The sequence below is a fragment of the Balaenoptera borealis genome (genome assembly GCF_965194805.1).
Source record: "Balaenoptera borealis genome assembly, chromosome: 20".
Lineage (NCBI taxonomy): Eukaryota > Metazoa > Chordata > Mammalia > Artiodactyla > Balaenopteridae > Balaenoptera > Balaenoptera borealis.
Window position 1 is genome coordinate 15,641,923 of NC_138879.1, and position 27,077 is coordinate 15,668,999.

Consider the following 27,077-nt stretch of genomic DNA (forward strand, 5'->3'; position numbering starts at 1 on the left):
CTAGACCCTTCACATATATTGTCTTATATAATCTTCACAGCCTTGGCAATGATATCATTTCCCTTTTACAGATGGAGAACAAAAGGCTCAGAGAAGTTAAATAAGATTACATAGCCAAGACTCAAATCCAGGTCTGTCTGGTTTGCAAAACTACGGTTCTTCCCCCATTTCTGTGCTTGTACACGGGTGGAGGATTGGGAAAAGAAAGTAAAAAGTTGAGGACTCCATATACTGTCTATATATACAAATATACTATAAGCCCATTACTGGGCATCATCTACCAGTTTTTTGGCCATTAAGAGACATTCAGTGGCTCACAAACTTTAGGTGATATATTTATACACATACACACACACACACACTATATATATATATATATATACACACACACACACACACATATATATATATATATATATATATACACACACACATATATATATATATATCTTGAAAAATAAGAATGATATCCTGCCAAGAACCACTGGGGGAAAAAAATCTAAACAAAATTGACTCTGCCCAGTGAATTAGAACACTGGCTTCAGTGCATAATATTTCTTCTGTGCCTTCTAAATCATTTTTTGCAGAAAACTAAATTAACATTTCACATTTGGGAAGCAGAGATTTCTCATTCTATTTGGTCTTTCCAAGGCTTGAACTAAATAGTATGGGTTGTATTTGTTTGCTCTAGGCCAGTGGCTCTCAAAGTGTCATCCATGGTCCCTGGGGATCTCTGAGACCCTTCCAGGGACGCCCACAAAATTAAAACTATCTTTATAATAATACCAAGATGCTATTTGCCTTTCCTCTGGGTTGAAATTTGCACTGATATTAAACAACGGTGGGTGAAACTTCTGGTGTCTTAGCATAAATCAAGGCAGTGGCACCAAACTGTACCAGTATGAAAGGTTCGTTGATTTTAGAGATTGGAAAGACAAGCCACAGACTGGGAGAAGATATTTACAAAATGCATATCTGATTAGAGACTAGTATCCAAAATATACAAAGAATTCTTAAAACTCAACAATAATAAACAACCTAATTAAAAAATGAGTAAAAGATCTCAGACACCTCACCAAAGAAAATACACAGATAGCAAATAAGTACACGGAAAGATGCTCAACATCATATGTCATTAGGTAATTGCAAATCAAAACAATGAGATACTACGATATACCTATTAGATGGCTGAAATATAAAAAAAAAAAAACCAAAACTGATAATACCTAATGGTGGCAGGGATGTGGAACAACAGGAAATCTCATTCATTGCTGGTAGGAATGTGAAATGGTACAGCCACTTTGGAAGAGAGCCTGGCAGTTTCTTACAAGTCTAAAATAAACATAGTCTTACCAGAGCACCTAACAATCACACTCCTTGTTATCTACCCAAATGAGCTGAAAACTTATGTCCACACAAAAACCTGCACACAAATGTTTATAGCAGCTCTGTTCATAATTTTCCCAAACTGAAAGCAACCAAGATGTCCTCAAAAGGTGAATAGATAACAAACTGTAATACATTCATCAATGGAATATTACCCAGCTATAAAAAGAATTGAACTATCAAGGCATGAAAAGACATAAAGGAACATCAAATGCATATTGCTTAGTGAAAGAAGCCAATCTGAGAGGGGTGTATACTGTATGATTCGAACTGTAAGATGTTCCGGAAAAGGCAATACCATAGAGATCATAAAAAGATCAATGGTTACCAGAGGTTCGGGGGGAGAAGAGGAGGGATGAGTAGGTAGAGCACACGATTTTTAGGTCAGTGAAACTATTCTGTATGATACTGTCATGGTGGATACATGACATGAATTTGTCAAAACCCATAGACCTATATGCCACAAAGAGTGAACTCTATTGTAAACCATGGACTTTAGCTAATTATAACATACCATTACTGGCTCATCAATTGTAACAAATGTACCACACTAATGCAAGACGTTATAATAGAAGAAACTGAGAGGGAAAAGGGTTTATGGGAACTCTCTACCACCTGCTCAATTTTTTGTAAATCTAGAACTTCTCTAAAAAAGTCTGTTCGTTTAAAAAATAATAAACGTCCACTGATAGGATTTCAGATTCCTCATTAAACTAACCTTTAAGAAGCTACCACTTGTTGAGTCTGGTTTTGGTGTTCAAAGAAGAATATTCATAATTATTTGAAAAGGCTGTTAAAATACCCTTTTCCAATTACATATCTGTGTAGGGCCAGATTTTCTTCATCTACTTTAACCAAAGCAACATATCACAACAGATTGAATTGAGAAGCAGATATGAGAATCTTCTTTCTATTAAATCACACAAAATCTAAAAATCATCCCTCTTCTCACTAAATTTTTTTAAGAAAATAGTAATTTTTCTTTTGAAATGTTATGAATGTTACATGCAATGTTTAACTTATTTTAAAACAAATAAATATTTTTATATATATTTTTAAATGATCTCAGTTTGCATTTCTTATACAGTAAATACTGACATAGTCCACACAAACAAAAGCTCTTTGGGGTCTTCAAAAACATTTTGAGAGTATAAAGGGGTCCTGACGAAGTGAGAGAGTAGCATTGACCTATATACACTACCAAATGTAAAACGGATGGCTAGTGGGAAGCTGCCGCATCGCACAGGGAGATCAGCTCGGTGCTTTGTGTCCACCTAGAGGGGTGGGATAGGGAGGGTGAGAGGGAGACGCAAGAGGGAGGGGATATGGGGATATATATATACATATAGCTGCTTCACTTTGTTGTACAGCAGAAACTAACACAACATTGTAAAGCAATTATACTACAATAAAGATGTGAAAAAATAAGGGAGGGGTGGTCCTGAGAACAAAAAGTTTGGGAACTGAGGCTTCGGGCCTACGTGGTCTGATTAAACTTTAATTTTTAGGCTATTTTCTGGACCATTTAACAAGTGATGTACTAATAGCAACTGCATCTAATAGTTAGTTAAGTGGAAGCTGCCAATATCCAGAAAGTGGCCATCAGGGCTGTCCGGGCTTATGCAAAAAAGATATGTATGGTAAGCATATCTTTTTTTCAAGCGTGAATTTGGAATTTGTTCAATTTTCATTCTTCTGTTATCTTCCTTTATAATGAAACATTGCAAAGAATATAATAAAACATGAAGATAAATAAAAAAACAGTGCAAGTCAAATTTATGGTGTGGGAACATAAGGCTTGCTATTACAGCTTTTAATGGCAGATAGTTTACAATAAACATTGGGCTTAGCCTGGTAGAAAATAGTCACAGACAGGAGGTAATTACTTGTCCATCTCCAAGCATCAGAAGCTCTGGAGTCCCTCCAGCTGAATAATGCAGATCTGCCAACTGTCACTCACTTGGACTAATGCTTTTTTTGGTGGTTGTTTTAATTAAATTGGAAAAAAAGAACATTAGATAAACCTCCCTCTGAAAGTGCTAAAATTCCATGGATGGATAAATCCATGGCCCATCCTTTTACACTGTCTTTATTAGTCTTGAGTAAATCACAGAGACTCCCATAAATAGAGTCACAGAGGGGAATGGAATGTATACGGTGTTAGAAAGGGCTTGTTGCCAGCAAATCTGAATATTACAGTGAGGGTTCTATAAACAGTAAAAGAAAAACAGCTAGATCCCCATACAGATAACAAGAATATAAATGGACCTTTTAACGAGCTTTGCATCATCACATATGAAATAATAAATACACCCAAACAGAGATAAAAAGAGGAAGAGCAAAATTATGCAAAAATTCTGTCCTTAAGATATGTGGGCAGCCTGGCTCAAAATAGAAACGAAGCAGCTTTCCAAAGACTCAAAGGTTTTAGATTAAGAAAATACAATTGCTCTAATTCTTGTTTAATCCTGTTGCCTTCAGATTTTGTCAGAAACTGTTACCCACCTCTGGTTATTTGAGGACAGGGGAACTGTTCACAGAAATATACCTGAAACAGATTCTCACAAGTAGAGATTCTAATTTTAAGCCTTTTACATTTAAAAAAAGAACCATGGCAAAATTCAAGGTTATGTGTTAAGGAGAATAGCCAAGATACAAATGCCATGCATATTTTACGTTAATCTCCAATATGCTTCACAAATAACTTACATTTATCTTTGCTGTGTACTTTGGATTAAAGGGTAATTTAGCATCAATTCTTAAGTTGTTAACGAGAAAGGCTTCAGGTGTTATTAATATCTTAGATTATTTGAAATCAAGGGCTCTCGAAGTCACACTGTGTTTTTAGCCAGGATGTTTTCTTCTTGAAATAAAGAATAAGGGTAAGAGTAATTCTAATTTTTATTTGGATTATCATCTCATTGGCTAAGAGGTTGCCCCAGGACTTCAATGGAAACTTCCATTTCATTTCACAGTGAATGAAAACATTTTTCCTTATACAGCCCTGTATAGCCGAACTAGCTTATCCCATGGCAATGCTAATAATAGCCTGACTTGTTATATGTTCAAAAAGAATTTAAAAATAAATAATGCTAGATCTTAGGAACTGTAACGATCTCTACTTTCAATTTCATTATGAAAATGTATGACATGTCACAGGTGCCAAACCCAAAAGAAGCAATGTGACAGTGAGAAAATGAATAAAATTGAAAAAGAAACTGAGGTACTGAAACGGAGCCAGACCCTATTGTCCTTCCCCACACCCACCCCCCAACCCCCGTCTTCCTCCTGCCTTTTGTCTGTAGAAGAACCCTAGCCAAAGAATAAGTTTAATCAGAGAAATGAGAAAATACAGAAGCAAAGGAAAGCAGTCAAACTGGACAAAATAATAGTTTAGTCATTAAGCAAGGTCAAGGACCTTTAGTTCCTCCTCAAGGGCTACAGATAATATTCTGAGCCATATCCTTTGAGCTGTTTTGTAGATACTGAAACTCCCACCAGGTGGAAGAAGTTAACTACATGATGACCAGACTGTAGCCATGACAGAAGCTGCCACCATTCCGAGAATTGGCCTCAAGGAAATGGGAACAAACCGACTGTGGAACTGAAGACTTAACTGTTCTTAAAACAATCAAGATGATGTTGATCAGACCACCACATGACCAACTTCAAAATGACTGTCAGAGCTGGCTGTGCTGTCTCTGCTTGTAGCCCCCTCCCTCCAAAGGCTCTTGCCCACTGGCTGTCGGGGGTGGGTGGGGGGGGAGGGAAGGGGGGGCAGGGAGTCGGCCTTTGGACAGGAGTCTGAGCACCCCACCCCCTTGCTGGCCTCTGAAATAAAGCAAACTTTCGTTTCCACCAAGCTTGACTCTTTATTGGCTTCAGAGCTGTGAGCAGCCGGACCCCACTTTTGGTAACAGTACTACTTTTCTACTAGTTTTCCTTCTGGTACTGATGCTTGCTTTCATCAGCTTCACAGGGTCAGGGCAAAAGTAAGCATGATGGCATGAGACCAACACTTTGTAAACCAATAGAGCTCAATATTGAGGGCTTCCCTGGTGGCGCAGTGGTTGAGGGTCTGCCTGCCAGGGCAGGGGACACAGATTCGAGCCCTGGTCTGGGAGGATCCCACATGCCGCGGAGCAACTGGGCCCGTGAGCCATAATTAACTGAGCCTGCGCGTCTGGAGCCTGTGCTCCGCAACAAGAGAGGCCGCGATAGTGAGAGGCCCGCGCACCGCGATGAAGAGTGGCCCCCGCTTGCTGCAACTGGAGAAAGCCCTCGCACAGAAACGAAGACCCAACACAGCCATAAATAAATAAATAAAAATTAAAAAAAAAAAAACCCTCAATATTGAGTATGAAGAAGTCCTAGATTTAACTAAAAGTTTGCACTCGGAACGCTTACAGGTAGAAGAGACCTCATGAATGGAATTTATCTGACCCTTACAGTGTTTTTCTAAAAATTGAATTGGTTGCCGACATTCACAAATCAGGATATTTCACAAAAACAGAAATAAACAAAGACCTACATTTCTGTCTTCCCGAGCAACTGAGCCATCAGCAGTTCTGGCAACACAGCACCTACGTCGTTGCACCCTGGCAGAGGGACAGGAGCTGGGCCTTGGCGGTTCTCCTCCCAGGGGCTCAAGAGTTCCCCCAGCCCACTTTGCGCATGTGCATTTCCTGCTTGGCATTTGGCTATATTTGCATGTGAAGCCCCTTTGGATGAAACACTTACTCCACCTGTGAGTCAATGAAGACGCCTGATCAGACTCCGGTGTTAGCTTCTTCTGGGTTCCTCCCTATCCTTTCCAATAAAATCCAATATTCACTGTAGAGTTTCAGATCCTGATTGAATCTAAAATGAGAGGCATTTAGGGCCATTGCCCCAGATCAGAATCACTTCAAAGTTATCACTGATCTGGAGATTTTCTGGGAAATAAGGACTCAGAGCCTTTACTAGAAGTGTTTGTCTAATCTAGGTTGAGCTGGGTAATGTATCTCAATTCAGAGCAAGAGTAATTCTGGGACCAAACAGGAAGAAGACTGGTGATGGAGGTATCATTGAAATGTTTCTCTGTATACGAGGTGGGGAAGAGAAGAATTCCTGGATTCTGGACCCCACTCTGCCTCTAACAACCTGTGGGACCTGAGGTGAGTCACTTCATCCTTAGCCTCTATTTCTTCACCTAAAAAATGAAGGGGATGTTTCTGCATTCAGAGCCCAGGCCATACATTAGAATCACCTGGAGGATTTTTTTTTAACTACTGATGGTCCAGACCACCTGAATCTGATTCTCTGAGATGGGGGTCCAGGAATGAGTATTTTCCGGACACTCCTCTCTGTGATTCTGAGGTACAGATAGGGAAACGGTGCAACATTGTCTCCAAGGAGAGACATGATTCCATGGGATCTCCAATTTTCCTTCCCATTCTCCAATTTTGTGGTCTCAGGGATTGGGAGCGGGTGCTAGGAGAATAGCCATTTGCTCTGTTAATTTCTCTTGTGTGTCGGATTGCTGGCAAAGGCTATACATTTCACCCTTAAAAAATATTTTTTTTCATTAAATCACTAAAAGAAGCCCGGACTAGAAGCCCCAGTTCTAACACCCACTCCCTTAAATTCACTCTCCACAACCTATTCAGGCATCACTTGTTCAAGGTGCACTGATTCTCATATTGTAAGTATTTTTATCCCGGAGAAGGTATCTAAATTGTTGCCATTTAAAGATACCAAGATGCAGCCACTATGGAGAACAGTAAGGAGGTTCCTTAAAAAACTAAAAATAGAACTACTATAAGATCCAGCAGTCCCCCTCCTGGGCATATATCCAGAAAAGATGAAAACTCTAATTCAAAAAGATACATGCACCCCGATGTTCATAACAGTACTATTTACAATAGCCAAGACATAGAAGCAACCTAAATGTCCATCAACAGATGAATGGATAAAGAAGATGTGGTACATATATACAGTGAAATATTACTCAGCCATAAAAAAGAATGAAATAATGCCATTTGCAGCAACATGGATGGAACTAGATATTCTCATACTAAGTGAAGCCAGAGAAAGACAAATATATGATGTCACTTATATGTGCAATCTAAAAAAATGATACAAATGAACTTATTTCCAAAACAGAAACATACTCACAGACATAGAAAACAAATTTATGGTTACCAAAGGGGAAAGCGGGGGGGATAAATTAGGAGTTTGGGATTAACAGATATACACTACTATATATAAAATAGATAACCAACAAGGACCTACTGTATAGAACAGGGAACTTTATTCAATACCTTGTAATACCTATAATGGAAAAGAATCTGTATATATCTATGAATCACTTTTCTGTACACCTGAAACTAACACAACATTGTAAATCAACTATACTTCAATAAAAAAAAAGATACCAAGAGCTTCACAGTATAATAAGGTAACTGCCAGCCACACCCTTTGCATGAACACCTGGAATGTGACAAGTCCCGATTGAGATGCACTGGAATTGAAAAATACACGCTGAACTTTATGTATTTAGTACCAAAAAAGTAAAATATCTCATTAATAATTTTTACGTCAATCACATGTTGAAATGACAATGTTTTAATATAGTGAGTTTAATAAAATATATTATTAAAATTAAATTCCCCTGTTTGCTTTTACCTTTCTAAATATGATTACTAGAAAATGTTAAATTACTTAGGCTGCTCCCATTATATTTCTACTGGACAGTGCCGATTAAGGGGTGTCCACTTTCTGAAACTTCCATTGAAGTTTATAGTGTTTAAAAGAAGAATGAACTCCTCAGAATGAACTAAGTTGGGGTTTGAAAAACATTTTATTACCAGTCTTTACTGCCCAGGCTCCTACAAGGGGACGATTCTTAATAGAACCTACACAACTTCATCTGGATGGGGATACACAAATAAAATCAGAAGCAGTGCTCTGGCAACAGGACACTTTTGTACAGTCAAATAGGGCCTTTGGGAGAATCCTAGTGGAAAACTTCAAGGGAGAATGATGTGGAGATTAGTGGTCACTTCCTCCTTCCTTCCACCCAACATTAGGAATATAATTTCACTATATGTACTGATCCACGATGTTTTCCCCGTTCATGCACTCACTTAACGCGAGTTCTGTCCTGAAGCCAGAAAAATGCAAACCATAAAGAATGAATTAAACGAGTGAGTGCATTTGGAGGGGACAGCATCTGTAGGTCCCACTCACGGCAACTTTGTTTTTCATCACTGGTGTCTCAAACGCTTCAAAGCAGTTGTTACTGCAGGCCTTGTGGGATTTCCAGCCAAAAGGTCTCAGATTAGCAGTAATCTGGCCCCCACCCTTGCCTTATCATGCAGCCACAATAGAGGGCCGGGAGGGAAAAACACGTAAGACTGAATGGAAACAAGGCCAGCTTTTAAGTGCAGAAAGAGCAGGCAACTATCCAGAATCTGGGAATTCAGAGGTGCCAGGAGCGCTCCAGCACACTAAGGAAAATTCTGTTCTGTAGCTGGCCGAAGCTCTTTACGCTTAAGGCTCTGCAGCCTGGTAAATGCACGCGCTCCCAGGTGTCCCCCATATTATTCATTCATACCTTAACGTGAACACCTTTCAGGTGAGTTCGATTTGATAATTATTGCTGGACCACCACGTGCGGCTGCCCTAAGCAGAATTTGAAAAGACAGGGAGGGAAAGGAACGTGGGGGAGGGAGGAAAAGGGCAGAGACGGAAGGCGGCGAGAGCTGACGGACGTCCTCTAGCTCGGATGGAGCCCGCGTCTGGCGCTGTGAGAAATGCTTCCGCCAGAAGGGAACCGACACACGAGCAGGCAGCACTGAGTGGGACCTCTAGCAACACTTGGAGGCACTTCATTCCTCGCCGTGAGAGCCTTCCGTCTCTCCATCTCCCCCTCCCAGTCTCCCAGGCCCACACGCTCGCTCCATCGTCTTGTTTACTTTCCTTCCTCCCGCACAAGCACAAAGACTGCGTCTTATTCCTCCTCTAAATCCGCGGAACCTAGCACAGCACTTGGCACTTAAGTGCTTAATAAATGTTTGATGAATGAATCCGTAACCGCACCTCCCTGCCTCATGGTGCGAGGGCGGGGGCCGGGGCACCAGGAGAATCTATCATCCTGCTGGTAGCACTCGGTTCCAAACCGCTGCATCAAACTCTGCCTGTGTTTCTCAACTCTGGACACAACATTCTGAAACAAAGACAAAGGGGAAGAGGCCTGAGACAGGTCGGGGCATGAAGATACCGCCAACTATGTGCACACATACCTATTGAGATGCTGCCAGAACGTTGCTGGGCCCTTTCCCGTGGACACTTGCGTTACTGTTTTATCCCTGACCTCAGTAGGGTTTTTTTTAATGAGAAAAAAGCATTATTATGACTTGTTTTGCTCTATTCCGTATCAAAGTAAATAAAAAGCAGAGTATCTCAAAACCCTACCCCACCATAGTAGATGATTATACTTTTTAACAAGCTGACTCATCACCGTTTTCCAGCACTTGTGATGTGCAGCATGTGAGTGCCTGGCACTCAGAAAGCCCACGGTTCCAGTAACAGTTGTGTGGCCTTGGATAAGGGACACAGGGAGACTCTTTGTCCTCTGGTTTCTTCAGTGTATTAAAGGAGATAATGGTATATTCAATGGGTATGAAAAAAGCTTAACATTCGTCTGCATGAAACTCTTTGAAATGCATGAAGGGCCCTACAGTGTATAAATATAACACTTGCCCTATAGTGTTCACTTAGAACCCTTGTCCGAACATTTATAAAATCTCTCTGTGGATGTGTACACACACACACACACACACACGAATATATTTAAAATTGCTTAATTGCTTTTAAAGTTTTAAAGTAAACACACTGAAATGATTATAAGGCATCTGTACAGTGTATCCAAAATGCAAGCCTGCCACGATAAGAGCTATTTGAGAAACTAAATCACATCAATTCAAGAATAGCAATGAGCCAATTGATGAAATACTGCATTAGCAGCAGCCTCTGACCCCATATGAGGCCAACCAAATGCTTTTTCCTCTCTTTGTAATTTAATCATTTTCAGTTAAATTAATTTCTTAAAATCCACTCAGATAAGCTGCCTGTGTTAAACACACACACACACACACACACACACCCTTCCAGGTGTAGGTGAAATAAAGGACAAACTGCACCCTAGTTGTGACTCTCTCCCTCTGCTTGATTTTGGTAATGGACAATATCCTGTTCCTTTTTTCTCTATCTGAAAGAATTTTCCATAACTTCTTCCTGCTAATGTGTGATGTCAAGGGCCCCCAATCCCCCAAGATAGAGACCCAGTCACCACAATACAAAACTATGAAAATGCAGCCATAAGAGACCCCACTGTGTCTCTGGCTTTTTTTTTTTTTTTTTTTTTTTTACGTTTTAAAAACCGAACACACACTAACTGGGTCGGAAGGTGGCTTTGTAAAGGTAGCAACTTTGAGAAGAGTGCTGACAAGCCCGCCCTGCACGTTTGTGCTCGGGCTTGCTGGTGGAGCGTATTCCACACACATCCAGGAATTTGTTTGAGGACTGAGCGTGGTTAAGTCATGTTTTAAGAATGTTCTCTCATTATCCTGACTCAGAGGGTGCAGCGAGCCAAGAAGGGAGGCCGCCCAGTGATACCTTCTGTTCCATCTGGTTTTCAAGAACTGCCTTCCGTGGTCCTGATGCCCATGGACTGATGTCACCCAGGTTCATTCCTTCACATGTTCTTTTCACAGGGCGCAAGCAAGAGCGCTTTTTCCTGTTGATGTGTCTAAAACTGAGTGACCTTGGGTTGGGCTGGCTGAGGGAGGGGAGAGGTGAGGGGAACCAGAGAAGGCTCTAGCCTGGAAGGAGAGGAGAGAACCAGGGGCCAAAATGACCAGCCAAGAAATTTGTTTGGGAAAATAGAAATCTAAGAGCTGCAGTTTGGCAAGGTACTCTGAGTCTTAATGAGAAAGGCAGAGGGAGAAGAGAGGGGAAATGGGATGAGGTGGGCAGGAGGAAGATGAGGAAGGAGAGGAGGAGGACAGCAAGACAGGAAGAAAGAGGCGGGGAGGAAAAGGAGCATGACTCAGTGTGGGACAGAAATACATCTCTAAGGGACATCAGGAAGAAATGCACTGAAATGAGACTGGAAGCTGAAAATCAGGATATACTGCCCAATATGGGAACTCTGGTCTTGTCAGTGTCCTGGAAGTAGGAGAAATAGCTTTAATAATTCATCTTTAATCATCTTGTGCCACTGGCCAAGCACATGCTTGAATGACATTTTGAAGTTTCTTCAACGGCTGGAATAGGCATCAAGTGGCCACATCTACCAATTCTGGTGAGGGACCTCCTCACCGGTGTCCACATGATATGGCAGACACGCACATGCGCACACACACACGCACATGCACACACTTGCACACACACGTGTTCACAGGCACACATGCTTTAAAAACCACCCCATGGCTTTCCACTGTACTTAGAATAAAATCCAACCCTAGATCTTGCCACCTCACCAGCCTTCCCTCACAACAGTTTTCCAGCCATACTGGCTTCTTTTCAGCTCCTCGAATCCCCTGAGCTCTCTCTCCCCTCAAGACTTTCCCAACGTTGTCTGCCCCACCTGTGCCCCTTCTCCACCCTCCGAGAGCTGGCTCCTCTCCATCCTTTGGGTCTCACCCAGAGAGGCCATCTTTGACCACTGTGTCTAAATAGGTTCCCACCCTCCCCATCGCCACCCCCAGTATTCTCTGTCACTGCACCCTATTTGTGTCCTGGTGCTAATTACCGTTGTCAGCATGTATTTATTGATTTGTCTACATGTAAATTGTGCTTGACACCTACCAAAGATTTGTTAAGTGAACAGACAGAATGTTCTAGATTCATTTGTTTGGGATGCACAGCTTGGAACACCGGCAGCAGTCCTGAGTAATCCACCTTAAGTGTCTCCTCCTCCTCCCTGCTGCTCCACACCTAGTACCCACCTAAGTCTTGAAGCTGTTCCCGCTGCCTGTGGAAACCCTGAGAGGGCCTCCCCCAACCCCGCCCTCGCTAGAGGGAAGGGAAGCATCTGTCCTTGGTGGGAGAGGCAATGAGAGGCCACAAAGGGTTAAAGAAAGAAATTAGTTAGCCACTAATCTGATGCTACTTCCATATAATTAGAAAAACAGAAAGTGAATCATAAAAGAAAGAGTCCTGGGACTCCCTGGTGGTCCAGTGGTTAGGACTTGGCGCTTTCATTGCTGTGGCCCCAGGTTCAATCCCTGGTTGGGGAACTAAGATTCTGCAAGCCCCGCAGCATGGCCATAAATAAATTAATAAATAAATAAATTTTTAAAAAGAGTCATGAAGAGAAGAGTGTGCTGATATTAGAAATATTCTATGTCAGGGACTTCCCTGGTGGTCCAGTAATTAAGACTCCGCACTCCCAATGCAGGGGGCCCGGGTCAGGGAACTAGATCCCGTATGACACAACTAAGAGCCCAAATGCCGCAACTAAAGAGCCTGCATGCCGCATGCCACAACTAAGACCCGGCACAGCCAAAATAAATAAATAAATAAATATTAAAAAAAAAAAAGAAATATTCTATGTCAGGGATGAATGCTCCTCTGTGTGGCACGGTCATCTGAGGGATCACTACTCCATCCCTGTGATTACACAGGACACTTCACAGAGAAAAACCTCCATGGCTGCCAGGATCAGGACACAGATGATTAGAAAGGAGGTCCCCCCGCCCCCCACTGCCCCTGCTCCTCTAGCAAGCTGCCTTCTGGACGTTGCTCTGCTCTCTCTCTCACTTGCTCAGCATTTTTATCCAAACAAAACATCACCAAGTAACATCCATTCCATGAAGGTCTACAGGTTGCTCAGTGCCGTGTTGATGAGAAGGATTTTTGTTGTTGTTGTATTTGGCCTGAATATTCATCTGTCCAGAAGCATGTTTAATAATCACATGAGATCCCTGATGTAGCTTTCTGAAGCCCGAGTCTTGCTCAGAGCTTGGTGATTGGTCCACAAATTAAACTCTTGGCCAAACATGTATGGCTTGAGTTTATCCAAAGTCCAAACAAATCAGATACCCCTTCTGGACAGAAGTCAAGTTCTTTCCTTTGGTAATTTCTCAGAAATTCAGAAAAGCAGTATGTTTTATGTTCTCAAAGTTCTTATAATCACATCCAATCTTGTATCAGCTGCATCAATTGCCATAATGAAGGGTTTCAAAAAGTCTGAAGCTTCCAAAATGGATAAAGAAATCAAAGCCTGTTTGAACTTTTGAGAAATATCCCAACAAACTTTAATGAGTTTGCTCTCTCTTTGTAAAACAGCACAACAGACTAGCTACAATTCCAAATGAGGAAAATTCTAAGGGATCCCCCAAAGGACATGCTTTTTAAAAATTAATTGTAGAGAGTTTGCCAATCTCTAGTAGAGTCTACTTTATTCTACAAGAGAATCATATCTCAAATATTTGACCTATGAAAGCCCACCAGGCATTACTAAATTTCAAATAGTTCACGGATGGCTGCAAGCCCCAAATTGGACACACCCTCACGATTAGGTATGAGGTCACAAAATGTCACTCTCTGAAATTCAGGATAAAAAAAAATATCAATCTAAAATTAACCACCATGATATTAGCAACATAAGATTAACATTTTAAAAAAATAACAAGCTTTTGGAGATGTTTTATAAATTCATGGGGTGATGTACCTTGATATATCCTCAGACTTCAACAAGGAGAATTAAATCTACATAACACAAATAATCATGATAGCTACCATTTGCTGAAGAAGCTATCATGTGGCAGGTTCAAGGCCAGAAACTTTGCACTTGCTATTTCATTAATCTTCACACCAAGCTGGTGAGAAGGCTCTGACTGTTCCCATTGTAACTCTGAGGATCTCAAGGTGTGAAGAGGGATAAAAGTTGTTCACTAGCATACAGCAAGGGCCATCGATGAGATTCAAACCCAGGTCTTCTCAACTCCATACTATGCTGTCGATGACGTAAGTGGAAGAGAAGTGGTCCCGTAAAGTTGAGTAAAAAGGCAGTTAACTGAAACAAAGATGGGGTAAAAAAAAAAAAAAAATCTAAAGCTTTGAGGTGAATAGTCCAAATCAGTTATCCAGACTAAAACAGCTCTGGAGGGAAGGAAGGTTATTCCTTAAGGCCTCCTCAGCCTGCTAGATATATCACTCAAGAACACTCAATTCCCTTTGATTTAATTCAATATTCACCAAACATTCAGATCTTTAATTTGATCTCCCGGGGATGCCTTTCCACCAGGAGGAAGTACCTTGTGCATATGACCAGGGCTGGTCAGCTGCCAGCTTTAGTCTCTGGGATAAAACATCAGCTTGGTCACATGGAGGACATTTAGTCTCTGCTGAGTGGAATTATTGGGAATCAGTTCCTATAAAGAGCAGCTATGATTTAACTAAAATGGCATTTCCGATCTTAAAAAACCAAGGACCCAATCCTGGGTCTTCAGTGACTTCCATCAAAATGTATACATAGCCTAGAGGGTTCACCTTGAAACAGCCTACCAGGCTCTCTAGCCACCTTAATTACATCAATAAAGGACCACTTTTAATGAGTGACATTAAGAGATGATCACATTGCATACCCACAGTCTGGCCAAATTATCTCTATGGGATGAATGCAGAATGTCACAACAGCCCATGCCGTATTCAATAAGCCATTAGCCAGTTTTAAAAATTAATGAGATGAAACAGACTTATGGTTACCAAAGGGGATAGCAGGGCGGTGGGGGAGAGAGATATTAGGAGTTTGGGATTAACATATACACACTACTGAATATAAAATAGGTAAACAACAAGGACCTACTATATAGCACAGGGAACTATACTCAATATCTTGTAATAACCTATAATGGAAAAGAATCTGAAAAAGAATATATATATTACATATGAATATATTATATATATATATAAAAAATGGAATCACTTTTTTGTACCCTTGAAACTAACGCAACATTGTAAATTTACTAAACTTTGATAAAAAAATTTTTTTAAATTAATCAGATGAATTCCCTACCGAGAGGGGTTCTGGAGGAGAATCCATGAAGCTTTAGAGAACTACAGTACCCATAGTCCCCTTCTCAGGAAAGCCACTCCTAGAGATCCTATCTGTAAACAATCTGCCATGGCACATAGCTTGTGCATTGAATGAAGGCAACATCACCTCGTTGGCCTCAGCTGATGAGAACAGAAGGCTGTTAGTCACAGTGAGGCCCAGGTAAAAAAACGACCATGTTGTTTATGAGGGAGCCCATCTCCTTCTGGGGCCACTTGACCTGAAGCTCTATGCCCATCAGAGGAGCTCCTGATTGGATAATGACAAAGCGACCTAGTTAGACTCTCTCTTAGGAAGAGGAAATACTCAGTGGACAAAGAGAGCATGGGTTGTTCCAGATCAAGTGAGTAGCTGGGCCAGGTCTCACGAGGCGCCTAACCCTTGGGAGGCTTAGAAAGCATAGCTACCCCTCTGCACAGCTTACTCTTTGTAATGAGTTCAACACTGCCCTCAAAACTGTGATTTCCAGGGCTTCCCTGGTGGCACAATGGTTAAGAATCCTCCTGCCAATGCAGGGGACACGGGTTCGAGCCCTGGTCCAGGAAGATCCCACATGCCATGGAGCAACTAAGACCGTGCACCACAACTACTGAGCCCACATGCCACAACTACTGAAGCCTGTGTGCCTAGAGCCCATGCTCTGCAACGAGGAGCCACCGCAATGAGAAGCCCGCGCACCACAACAAAGAGTAACCCCAGCTCACTGCAACTAGAGAAAGCGCGCGTGCAGCAACGAAGACCCAACGCAGCCAAAAATAAAAATAAATTTTAAAAAAATGTGATTTCCAAAACCTAATACAGAGTCTACTTCTGAAATTTTATACTTGAAGTTGCCCTTTGCAGAACTCTTAGATGAAACTGAAGAATTTCTTGACACTTATTTGCAAACACCAAATATCTCAGTCATTAGAATCTATTATCTGCTTAAGTTGGGTTTTTTCCTTAATTTATTTATCATCTATTAGGGACACTGTGCAAAGAGCAATGAAGAGTAGGATCCTTTCCCCAACCAGGAATTATGTTTCTTCCTCACTTTAATATTTCACTTTCTTGGCATTTTGCTCTTTAAGGCTAGAACTAATCTTATTGGTAATTTACATGCCAAGCTCAAGTTTACTCACTAAACACTGAACCAGGAGTTGCTCAGTAACTTTTTACAGGCTGACCTCTGGCACTCTAACCCTCTTTCAAGGGCACCATGGTGCTTTTCATAGAACTTAATTTTCAGAAACACTTGAAATGTAGACGAGTTTAAAACTGAGACATGAAGTGACGTCTCCAAACCTTGTTATTTAAAAATCTTCAAAAATATATGATTGACACACATATGCATTAAATAAAATCTTAAAATATGCCTCAGAAAGTAAAGCTACTGATTACTGAGTGCTTCCTGTGTACCAAGTATGATGGTAAGTGCTTCACTTGTCCAGTCTCATTGAATCCCCACAGCAATCTTTTGAGGTAGAAACTATTATTTTATATAGATGTTGAAGTGGAAGGAGAAAAATCTGGGTCCAATATGTATCAAGGTGTTTTTCTTACTAGTAGGTAACATCAGGGATTTGGGAATGGGAAGCCCTGCTTTTTTTTATATATATAAATTTATTTATTTTCGGCTGCGTTGGGTCTTCATTGCTGCGTGCGGGCGTTCTCTAGTTGCGGCGAGCGGGGGCTACTCTTTGTTGCAGTGCGTGGGCTTCTCATTGCGGTGGCTTTTCTTATTGTGGAGCATGGGCTCTAGGTGCGCGGGCTTCAGTAGTTGTGGCACGTGGGCTCTAGAGCGCAGGCTCAGTAGTTGTGGTGCACGGGCTTAGTTGCTCCGTAGCATGTGGGATCTTCCCAGACCAGGGCTCGAACCCATGTCCCCTGCACTGGCAGGTGGATTCTTAACCACTGCACCACTAGGGAAGTCCAAAAGCCCTGCTTTTGAGCCCTGGTCTGCCACTTACCATGTGTCCTAGGGCAGGTCACTTCTCTTCGACTATCTCACCTGGGTTTCAACTTCCTTCTCTGTTAATCATTAATCATTATAATTATTTTTATTTGAGGGGGGTCTAGCTCCAACAGAACAAACTCTCTACCTACCATTTCACTATTATAGTTTCAATGCAGTGTGTCTTAAAGATTTTGCGTTTCTAAGCATTTCCTTTTGAAAAGCACAAACCATGGGGAGAGGTCTTAGGTTAGCACTTACCAGTTAATGCTTCAATTATCAGTTGATGCTTTAATAAGGATTACTCGATAGCTAGCTGAGAACAAGAACAGAATGTGGGTTGGGCTACTGGAGATGGAAAGGTACTAGGGATTACTGAAGGACTAATAAAGGTTGGACGACAAAGTGCCCAAAACAAAGACTTCACCTAAGTACATTTGATCTGGGCTCTGCCTGGCTCAGGATATGCCTTAGAAGTTGATATAAAGTCAGGGAGTAATATTCAGTGTGTAATACAGAGTCTCATCTGGCTGAAGTATGATTGAAGAAGTGCTGAATGAGGAAAACCAAGAATGTGAGCCCTGGGGAAGGGATTTCATTCCCCAGGGAGTAAGGAATTTTGAGAGCTTCATAACATGGGGCCAATGACATTGGATCTATGCTGATTATGGAATAGGGAAAATGGTGGGGATAGGGTGTGGAAGACAGAGGCCCAGGGTGTGGTTAGGAGGTCCTTCTAATAATCCAGTTAAAAGGTTGTGCAGCCCAAAACTAGGGTGGTGGTGATAAGAATAGAAAGAAGGGTGTGATGCTGCAGGAGACATGGACGTCAACTGGGTTTGGGGGTTGCTGAGAAGACACCCAAACCACAGACACCTGGGGATTCTGGGCACTGATGAAAGGTCCAAGAATTTCTATTCTCCTTTTTCCCTATTCTCTACCCAGTCAAAAATGCCCTAACTTGACACCAGTTGGCAAGTTATCAAGTGCCTAAATATGCACAATAAATGAAAGAGAGTCATCTTTGCCTGTGAAAACCACAGACAGAAATAAACCTGGCAGAGGGTGTGTCTAGCACAGGTTCCAGTGCCTTCTTTCTAAACCTGTGGGCACTAGTCTAAGCCTCTAAGAACCTCCTACCTTGGGAAAGGCAGCCAAGATTACTGATAACCAAGATATAACTGGGTTCCTGTCTCGTTTCTGCCACTGATGGGGTGCCTCCCTTAATTATTTATTTCTTCCTTTTCATGTTGGATCAGATATTTCAGAGATCCCCTGCGCAGCTCAAACTGCAGGGCTGCACTCTTTCCCTCTATCAGTGTATTGCCTTTAATATTATTTTATTCAGTTAAAAATACTTTCCCCTCTCGTTTCTTAATCTCATTCTTTGTAAAGCACAGCACTGAGTCGGGGCAGGAGTGAAGGCCTCGATATCTGGGCTTTGGACTGGGCTTTGGACTTCAAGACAAAGCCAATCCGCCTCCTCCTGCTCGCCGCCATCACCGCTTTGCCTTCCCGACCGCATCCCGACTAGTTCCCAAGGCAACCGGCGCAGCGCCCACGTCCGGGTTCGGGACCGCCTGGCCTCAGCCCAACCCCGCCCCCACGGCCGCGCTCACCGAACCCAGCTCCCGCGCGAGGAGGGAGGAGGCCGGGTTGCCAAGGAAACGGAAGGACGCCAGGCAGCCGCCCCCACCGCCTCCGCCTCTAGAAAGCCCGGCTGCCGCCGCTAAAAGCTGCCTCCGGGGAGGAGGAGGAGGAAGAGGGGCCGGTAGAGGGAAGGGAGAAGAGCGAGGAGGAGGAAGAGGACCACAGGGACGGCCCCCGCACGATTGATGGGCGGCTCCTCCGCCCTGGACCAGTTCGCCTGCCCCGCCCCTCGGCCCCTTTAGCCCCTCGCAGGGGGAAAAGACTGACCCGCAAGGTAACGGCCCGGCTCGGCCCGGCCCTCCCCAACCCTGCCCCCGACCGTGCGGCTCCTGATCCTCCGAGGAAGTCGGGGGAGGAGCGGGGGGGACGACCTCTCCTTGCGACTTCTCCGATTCTGGAGGGAAATCGGGCCTGAAGCCTGGGAGCCTGGCCGCTCCCTCCTTCCGGCTGACCAGAGCCCCCGTATTTTTCTGCCTCAAAGAGACAGGTTTGAGGAGCTCTGTGATCATTTATTTGCACCCTGGCAGCGGCCCCTCACGTACATAACTTCCCCGCAGACTACCCTTTTCTGCAGGCCCAGGAGAGGTATACGGATCACGGCCTTTCCGGCTCCTGAGTGCGAAATTACTGATATTGTTGAGAGCATCGAATTGCTTGTCCAGCCTGTGACATACCGGCCCAGCCCCAAAGTTTCCGAATTACACGTTGAGTCTCTCTTTTGGGCTTGATGGTCAGTGTATGCCCGCCCAGCTCTTTCACGGTTTCACAATAAAATGAAGAGTCACCGCCAAAGAGCTTTTCTCATAAGCCCTTTATAGCACAGCACCTCCCACCCCGCCTCCTGATTTCCTAAGCAAATTGGATGGAACCAATCTACCTACCATCTACCCTCACCCCTCTCGATTCCCCGTCTTTTTCTTTGGTCACAGTATTCTCTCAGGAGTGCAGTGTTAGGAAGATTGAGCCCAAATCACTCATCTTTGTTGCTTATACTCAAAATATTTTTATAAGTTAAGATTTTAAAACTCTTAAGACTTTATTTTTTGTTCAGATTTTCAAAGTTCTAAGATTTTTGAAAGCTAAACAAATTCTGTAATCTTTGTCATTACAGATTAATTAATTGTGTAAAAGGATGAATAAGGTCTCCTGCAATGCTTCTTCCCAGCACCCAGTTATGGAAAGGGGGGTAATTTATAAACCTGATGGTCAAGTATAAATATAAGCATTTAGATTTTGGTTCAAAGGAACCCTCAGCCGAAAGAGGGGCTTACATTTACATTTTTCTTTATAACTGAACCAATAAAATATTCACTTTAACGACATTTCTAATATGAGAACACCGTAAGAAAACAGTGAAATCGCTTGACTGTTAATAAAAAGAACTCCCTTCCAATCAATTCTTTTGACAAACGTGGCCATAGAACAGAAAGACAGCGCATATGATTGTTTTTTAGAGAACTGAAAGAAATATGTTCTGCAATCAGATTTTGTTCTCCTTAGTCAGGGAAATTCAGCTTGAATTCATGGGAAATGTACACTAGAGAGGAAGACATATGTCACAAAGTTCTTAGAATATTCCTCCCTGAAATTTCACAGATATGTAGAATTTTGAGGCCAAGACGAATCATTCACTCTCACTTTCAGCAAAGCAGGACTTCCTTTCCCACATGCCTCCTCCTGCCTTCTCCTCTCCTGCTCCCTCTCCCTCATTTAATATGGCTTCTTATGTAGATTTCTAAAACACAAAATTGGCACATTATCACCAGAGGCTTAAAACAGAAGCGTGCATAACCATGAGTGGATAGTAAATTGAAAAGCAGTTCAAAGGTGAGAAACAGAAGAGAATACAGAATGCTATTTTAGAAACATGTGCCCTGCCCACATTTTATTATCACTCTCCTCCCCTCCACCTGTCTGTATTTGCTAAGAAAAAATTTTTGGCTTCAAATGGCCATCTGGTTGAGGAAGCCCACAAAGCTGAAATCCACGAATTAAGCATGATCTCATGTGGATTTATTTCCATATAGTTATTTCCGTTTCTTATTCCTCCTGGTCCATTTTTAAACCTGAAGTATAGTATGAAGTTCAAGTGACACTTGAGAATGTTTGCCTAAACTGTGGTGATCTACCTACCATCTCCTTGATCTGTCTATAATAATCTGTTTCCTTAGGGCCTGGAGTATTTGTTTAATCCCACAAAGCACTGATATATTTAAGAGATTAAATGTGGCACCATGATGCTTCTAAATATTCATTTTATAGTAGAGTACAATAATAGAGAGTTTATGGGAGGGCAAAGAGACTTTTGCAGGCAATTTTAAAGTCCTTTATTTGGTCGGTGATTGTGAAGTCAGAGGTAACCTAGCAAGGAGTAATTCAAATAGTGTTATTTCCTACCTATTTAGACAAAGTGATTTCATGCCTCTTGATTTAGAAGCCTCCTTAAAATTATACTACATTAAAGCCAGGATAGATTAGCTGGCTTTTCTATGTTAATTTTGTAACCAAAATGTATCATCCAAGTGGACTCTGGGATGTGCTCCTTTAGTGACCATTAACATGTTTTCATTATGAATCCTTATGTTCTCTGCCTGATTAACATTCAGACAGGTTTTTCTTTCCAACAGTAGCAGCAGGGGTCCATCTTTCTGCCGGTTATAACACCATCGTTTTCTGAAAAGCGTGGGAACATAACTTTATTCTATGCAGGTACAAATTCACATGAAAAGATAAAAGGGGTCTTTTAAAGTAGGGTTCCATAAATGACTATTAAAATGCTCAGAGACAAAATTTAGATTTTGTGTGTCATCTGTGGAACTACCTATCAGATTGTAGTTTTAGATTCTGACTCACAAAGACCAACCTTCTATAATTGAGAGAAAATATTCCCCAAGGGACCAGAACAAGTTCTTAGATGATATTGTTTGGGGCTCATGATAAACCTTTCAAGAGTTCATAGTGACCAGACCAGACATTGGGTCACCATGAGTCAGGTGCAACCTGATTCTGCCGATACCTGCACAAATGGAAAACAAAAACAAAAACAAACCGGAAAAGGGAAAGAAAGCTATAGAATGTAGACACTTGAGGTCAGGGATGTTGTCTGTCTTAGCTTGCTGTTTCCCCAGAACCTAGAGCAGCCCTGTCACATGGTTGTCACTAAAAAGTATGTGTAGGAAAGAAGAACCAAGCTGGAGAGATCACGCTTCCTGATTTCAAACTTACATTACAAACCTACAGTAATCAAAATAGTATGATATTGGAAGAAAAACAGACACACAGATGACTGCAACAGAATAGAGAATCCAAAATAAACCTATGCATATATGGTCAATTAATTTATGACAAAGGAATCAAGAATATACAATGGGGAAAAGACAGCCTCTTCAATAAATGGTGTTGGGAAAACTGGACAGCCACATGCAAAAGAATGAAACTGGACCACTATCTTACACTGTACACAAAAATCAACTCAAAATGGATTACAGACTTAAATATAAGAGATAAAACCATAAAACTCCTGGAAGAACACATAGGCAGTAAGTTCTTTGATACTGGTCCTGGCAATGATTTTTTAAATGTGACATCAAAAGCAAAGGCAACAAAAGCAAAAATCAACAAGTAGAACTACATCAAACTAAAAAGCTTCTGCACGGCAAAGGAAACCATCAACAAAATGAAAAAGCAACCCACAGAATGGGAGAAAATATTTGCAAATCATATATCTAATAAGGGGTTAATATACAAAATATATAAAGAACTCAATAGTAAACAAACAACTCAATTTAAAAAATGGGCAGAAGATCTGGACAGACTTTTTCCCAAAGAAGATATACAGGTGGCCAACAGGTACATGAAAAGGTGTTCAACATCACTAATTGTCAGGCAAATGCAAATCAAAACCACGATGAGACATCACCTCACACTTATTCAAATGGCTTTTATCAAAACGATAAGAAATAACAAGTGATGGTGAGGTTGTGGAGAAAAGGAAACCCTTGTGCACTGTTGGTGGGAATGTAAATTGGTGCAGCCATTACGGAAAACAGAATGGAGTTTCCTCCAAAAAATTAAAAATAGAACTACGTGTGATACAGCAGTTTCACTCCTGGGTATTTACCCAAAGGAAATGAAAACATTCACTAACTCAAAAAGATATATGCACCCCTATATTCACTGCAGCATTATTTACAATAGCCAAGACATGGAAGCAACTGAAGTGTCTATCAATGGATGAATGTATAAAGAAAATGTGGTGTATATATATAATGGAATATTATTCATCTATAAAAAAAAAGGAAGGAAATCTTGGCATTTGTGACAACATGATAGACCTTGAGGGCTATGTGAAATAAGTCAGAGAAAGACAAAATACCATGTGATCTCACTCATATGTGGAATCTAACAAAACACCGAACTCATAGATACAGAGAACAGACTGGTGGCTGCCAGAGGCATGGAGTAGGAAGTGGGTGAAATGGCTGAAGGAAGCTAAAAATGACAAACTTCTAGTTATAAAATAAATAAGTACCGAGGATGTAATGTACAGCATGGTAACTATAGTTAATAATACTGTATATGTCAAAGTTGTTGGGCTTCCCTGGTGGCGCAGTGGTTGAGAGTCTGCCTGCCAATGCAGGGGACACGGGTTCGAGCCCTTGTCTGGGAAGATCCCACATGCCGCGGAGCAACTGGGCCCGTGAGCCACAACTACTGAGCCTGCGCGTCTGGAGCCTGTGCTCCGCAATAAGAGAGGCCGCTATAGTGAGAGGCCCGCGCACCGCGATGAAGAGTGGCCCCCGCTTGCCGCAACTAGAGAAAGCCCTCGCACAGAAACGAAGACCCAACACAGCTAAAAATAAATAAGTAAATAAATAAATAAATGTATACAAAGTTGTTAAGAGAATAGATCTTAAAAGTTCTCATCACAAGAAGAAAAAAACTTGTAATTATGTGGGCTGACGGATGTTAACTAGACCTATTGTGGTGATCCTTTTGCAATACATGCAAATATCGTTGTACACTTGAAACTAATATATTGTTACATGTCAGTTATATCTCAGTAAAAAAAATACGTAGAAATAAATGAAAGAGCTTCACTGGATAAGAAGCAGGAATAGCGTGGGCCCTTTTATGACCTTATAGATGAGGTCTAGAAGACTCACTATGAACAGTGCCATTTACTAACTCAATGTTTTGGTCATAAATTTAGACCACACCAGTCAGAGACAAACTTCTTGAAAGCATCGTTTCCACATCCTTACCTCTCATTTACGCACCTCAATACAATCTGTCTTCAGCCCTGTCACGCCACTAAATGCTCTCACCAAGGTTATTAATATTCTCCTCCTTGACGCTTGCACTTGGCAGCATCTGTGAAACTGCACCCACCTGATTCTCAGTTTTCCTCCTGCCTCTCCGGCTTCCTTCCAGAGCTCCTCTTCCGCTACCTACCTGTTCTTAAAATCCAGTGGTCCTCAGAATTTTGTCCTGGGTCGTCCTCCTTTTTTCAATACCCATCCTGCCTTCGACTTCAGTTGTCATCAAAATGCCAGCAATGCCCAATTCTTTTCTTCTCTAATCAGCTCCAGAGCCCTACGTCTAACTGCTTACTTAACATCTCCATTTGCTGTCCCGCAGCCCCTTCAAAGTTCACATCATCTTCTCACAAACTTGCTCTTCCCTGCGAGTTTTCTGAAGGGAATGTTGGCATCGATCAGCCAGCTGCCCAAGCTGGTAACCTGGGCCTCCATCTCCCATCCCATTCGTATTATCAACAACTCCTGATGATTCCCTCTCCTGAGTATCCCTTGATTCCATCATGATTAGAGTGTGGGCACTGGCGTGAGACTCTCTGGGTTCAAACCCCAACACTTGCACCCACCAGTTCTGTAACCTTAGGCAAGTTACTTAATCCCTTTGTGCCTCAGGTTCCTCATCTGCAAAATAGAGATGTAATTTTTTTTAAATTATTTTATTTTTTAAATTTTTGGCTGCGTTGGGTCTTCCTTGATGCGCGCAGGCTTTCTCTAGTTGTGGCGAGCAGGGCTACTCTTCGTTGCGGTGCGTGGGCTTCTCATTGCGGTGGCTGCTCTTGTTGCAGAGCACGGGCTCTAGGCGCACGGGCTTCAGTAGTTATGGCACACAGGCTCAGTAGATGTGGCTCGCAGGCTCTAGAAAGCAGGCTCAGTAGTTGTGGCACATGGGCTTAGCTGTTCCGTGGCACCTTCCTGGACCAGGGCTCGAACCCGTGTCCCCTGCATTGGCAGGCGGATTCTTAACCACTGTGCCACCAGGGAAGTCCCTAGAGATATAATTCTTGCCTCAGTGTGGCTGTGAAGATTGCATGAGCTAATATGTGTAAATGTTTAGACCAGTACTTAGCACTTCCAGAGGCTCAATACCTCCTCCTCCCTCCCTCCAGTGTTGAGACCCACGTCTGGGCACCACCTTATCTGGATTAGTCTAACATATCCCCAGTGGCCCATCCACTTCCATTCTTCCTCCACTGCCCCCACCCTCCATCCAGTCTCTATGCTACAGCTGGAGGGACCTTTTCTTTTTTTTCTTTTGGCCGTGCCCTGCAGCTTGTGGGATCTTAGTTCCCCAACCAGGGATTGAACCCGGGCCCTTGGCAGTGAGAGCGGGGAGTCCTAATCACTGGACTGCCAGGGAATTCCCTGGAGGGACCTTTAAACATGTAGATCTAATCATGTCCTCCCCCAATTGGAACCTTCCAGTGGCTTTACATGACTCTTTGAATCACGACCTCCAAGGCCCCTCGTGAGCCAGCCCCTGCCTATCCTACAGCCCTTCCGTTACTGTTCTCTCCTCTCTCTGCTCCAGCTGCACGAGCCCCTGAAGCCCTGAAGCCTCTGTACCTGCTGTCCTTTCTGTCCCAGATCCTCTCTGTTCCACTTCTGGCCCAGCTCACTCCTTAGCAAACCCAGTGTCATTTCCTAAGGAAAACCTTGCCTCCCCCACCCCCAATGACACTTTGTCAGAGAACCCTGTATTTCTGCTCCATCTCACTTATCACCATCAGGGTCCACTTGTCAATGTTCAAAGACTTGGGATTTGAACCCAGAGAGTCTCACGCCAGTGCCCATGCTCTAATCATGATGGATTCCAGGGATACTCAGGGGAGAAAATCATCAGGACTTGGTTTTTATACGGATGGGGCAGGAGAAGGAAGTGTGAAGAATACTGCCCAGGTTACTGGCCGGGCAGCTGGCTGGTCGATGCCAACATTTCCTTCAGAAAACTCGGAAGGAGGAGCAAGTTTGTGAGAAAGTCATGTGGAGTCTGAAGGGGCTGGGGAACAGCAATATTCATTGCCAGTCTTCCAAGCTAGATGGTAGCAGCACGAAGGCCGGGGCCATGTCATCTTGCCGACTGCCATACCCCAGTGCCCAGCGGAGTGTCTGAGTTGGAATAGGGGTGTGATCATTTGTTGAGTCAATGAATTTAAGTTACCAGGGGCTCAGAGCTTTGGTCATTGCTAAGTTAGCTAGGTTCTTGGGTTTTCTTTTTTGTCGTGCATTAGAACTGCTTCTGAATCAGGTGTCTGCCAATCTAACTCCCTATGAGTAACCAGAACAGGTTCACTGAAGCCAGCCCATGAAAGTGGCTGCATTATTTATGTCTGGAACAAGAGGGCTGTAAAGGCATCGACACCCATACAAAGAGTCCTTTCAGTCTGAAAGGAGCATCTGTGCCTTTCCAACAATAGCTATTAGATTAATAAGAGAATAAAAGCAATTATACTAAGAGAAATCCAAATATGGCAAAGCAACAAAGGATGATGTCACAGCACATTTATTTATCTTTTATATGCAGGTCACGGATTAAGAATCATGTTGCATGAAGCAAAGGACAGGCAGAGGTTCGTCAGCGATGTTCAATATCTGCGGGACATGCAGCATAAGGCGGACTCAGAATATCAGGTAATGGCAGAAAATGAGAATTATCTTCTACTTTCACTTACGGTATTAGGAGAGA

General features: G+C 42.5%; 1 protein-coding gene and 1 long non-coding RNA gene across 2 annotated transcripts in view; one reads left to right on the forward strand and one right to left on the reverse strand.

The window, feature by feature from the left end:
* LOC309619087 overlaps positions 1 to 27,077 on the reverse strand; it is a 68,712-nt gene that overhangs the window by 32,639 nt on the left and 8,996 nt on the right. The gene's annotated exons all lie outside the window — the stretch shown is intronic.
* The window catches only part of MARCHF10 (membrane associated ring-CH-type finger 10), an 85,609-nt gene continuing 84,486 nt past the window's right edge, over positions 25,955 to 27,077 (forward strand). Inside the window, exon 1 of the mRNA XM_082373815.1 lies at positions 25,955 to 27,022. Within this exon, the coding sequence (XP_082229941.1) occupies positions 26,933 to 27,022 (90 nt within the window). The 5' untranslated portion in view covers positions 25,955 to 26,932. The remainder of the gene's footprint in view (positions 27,023 to 27,077) is intronic.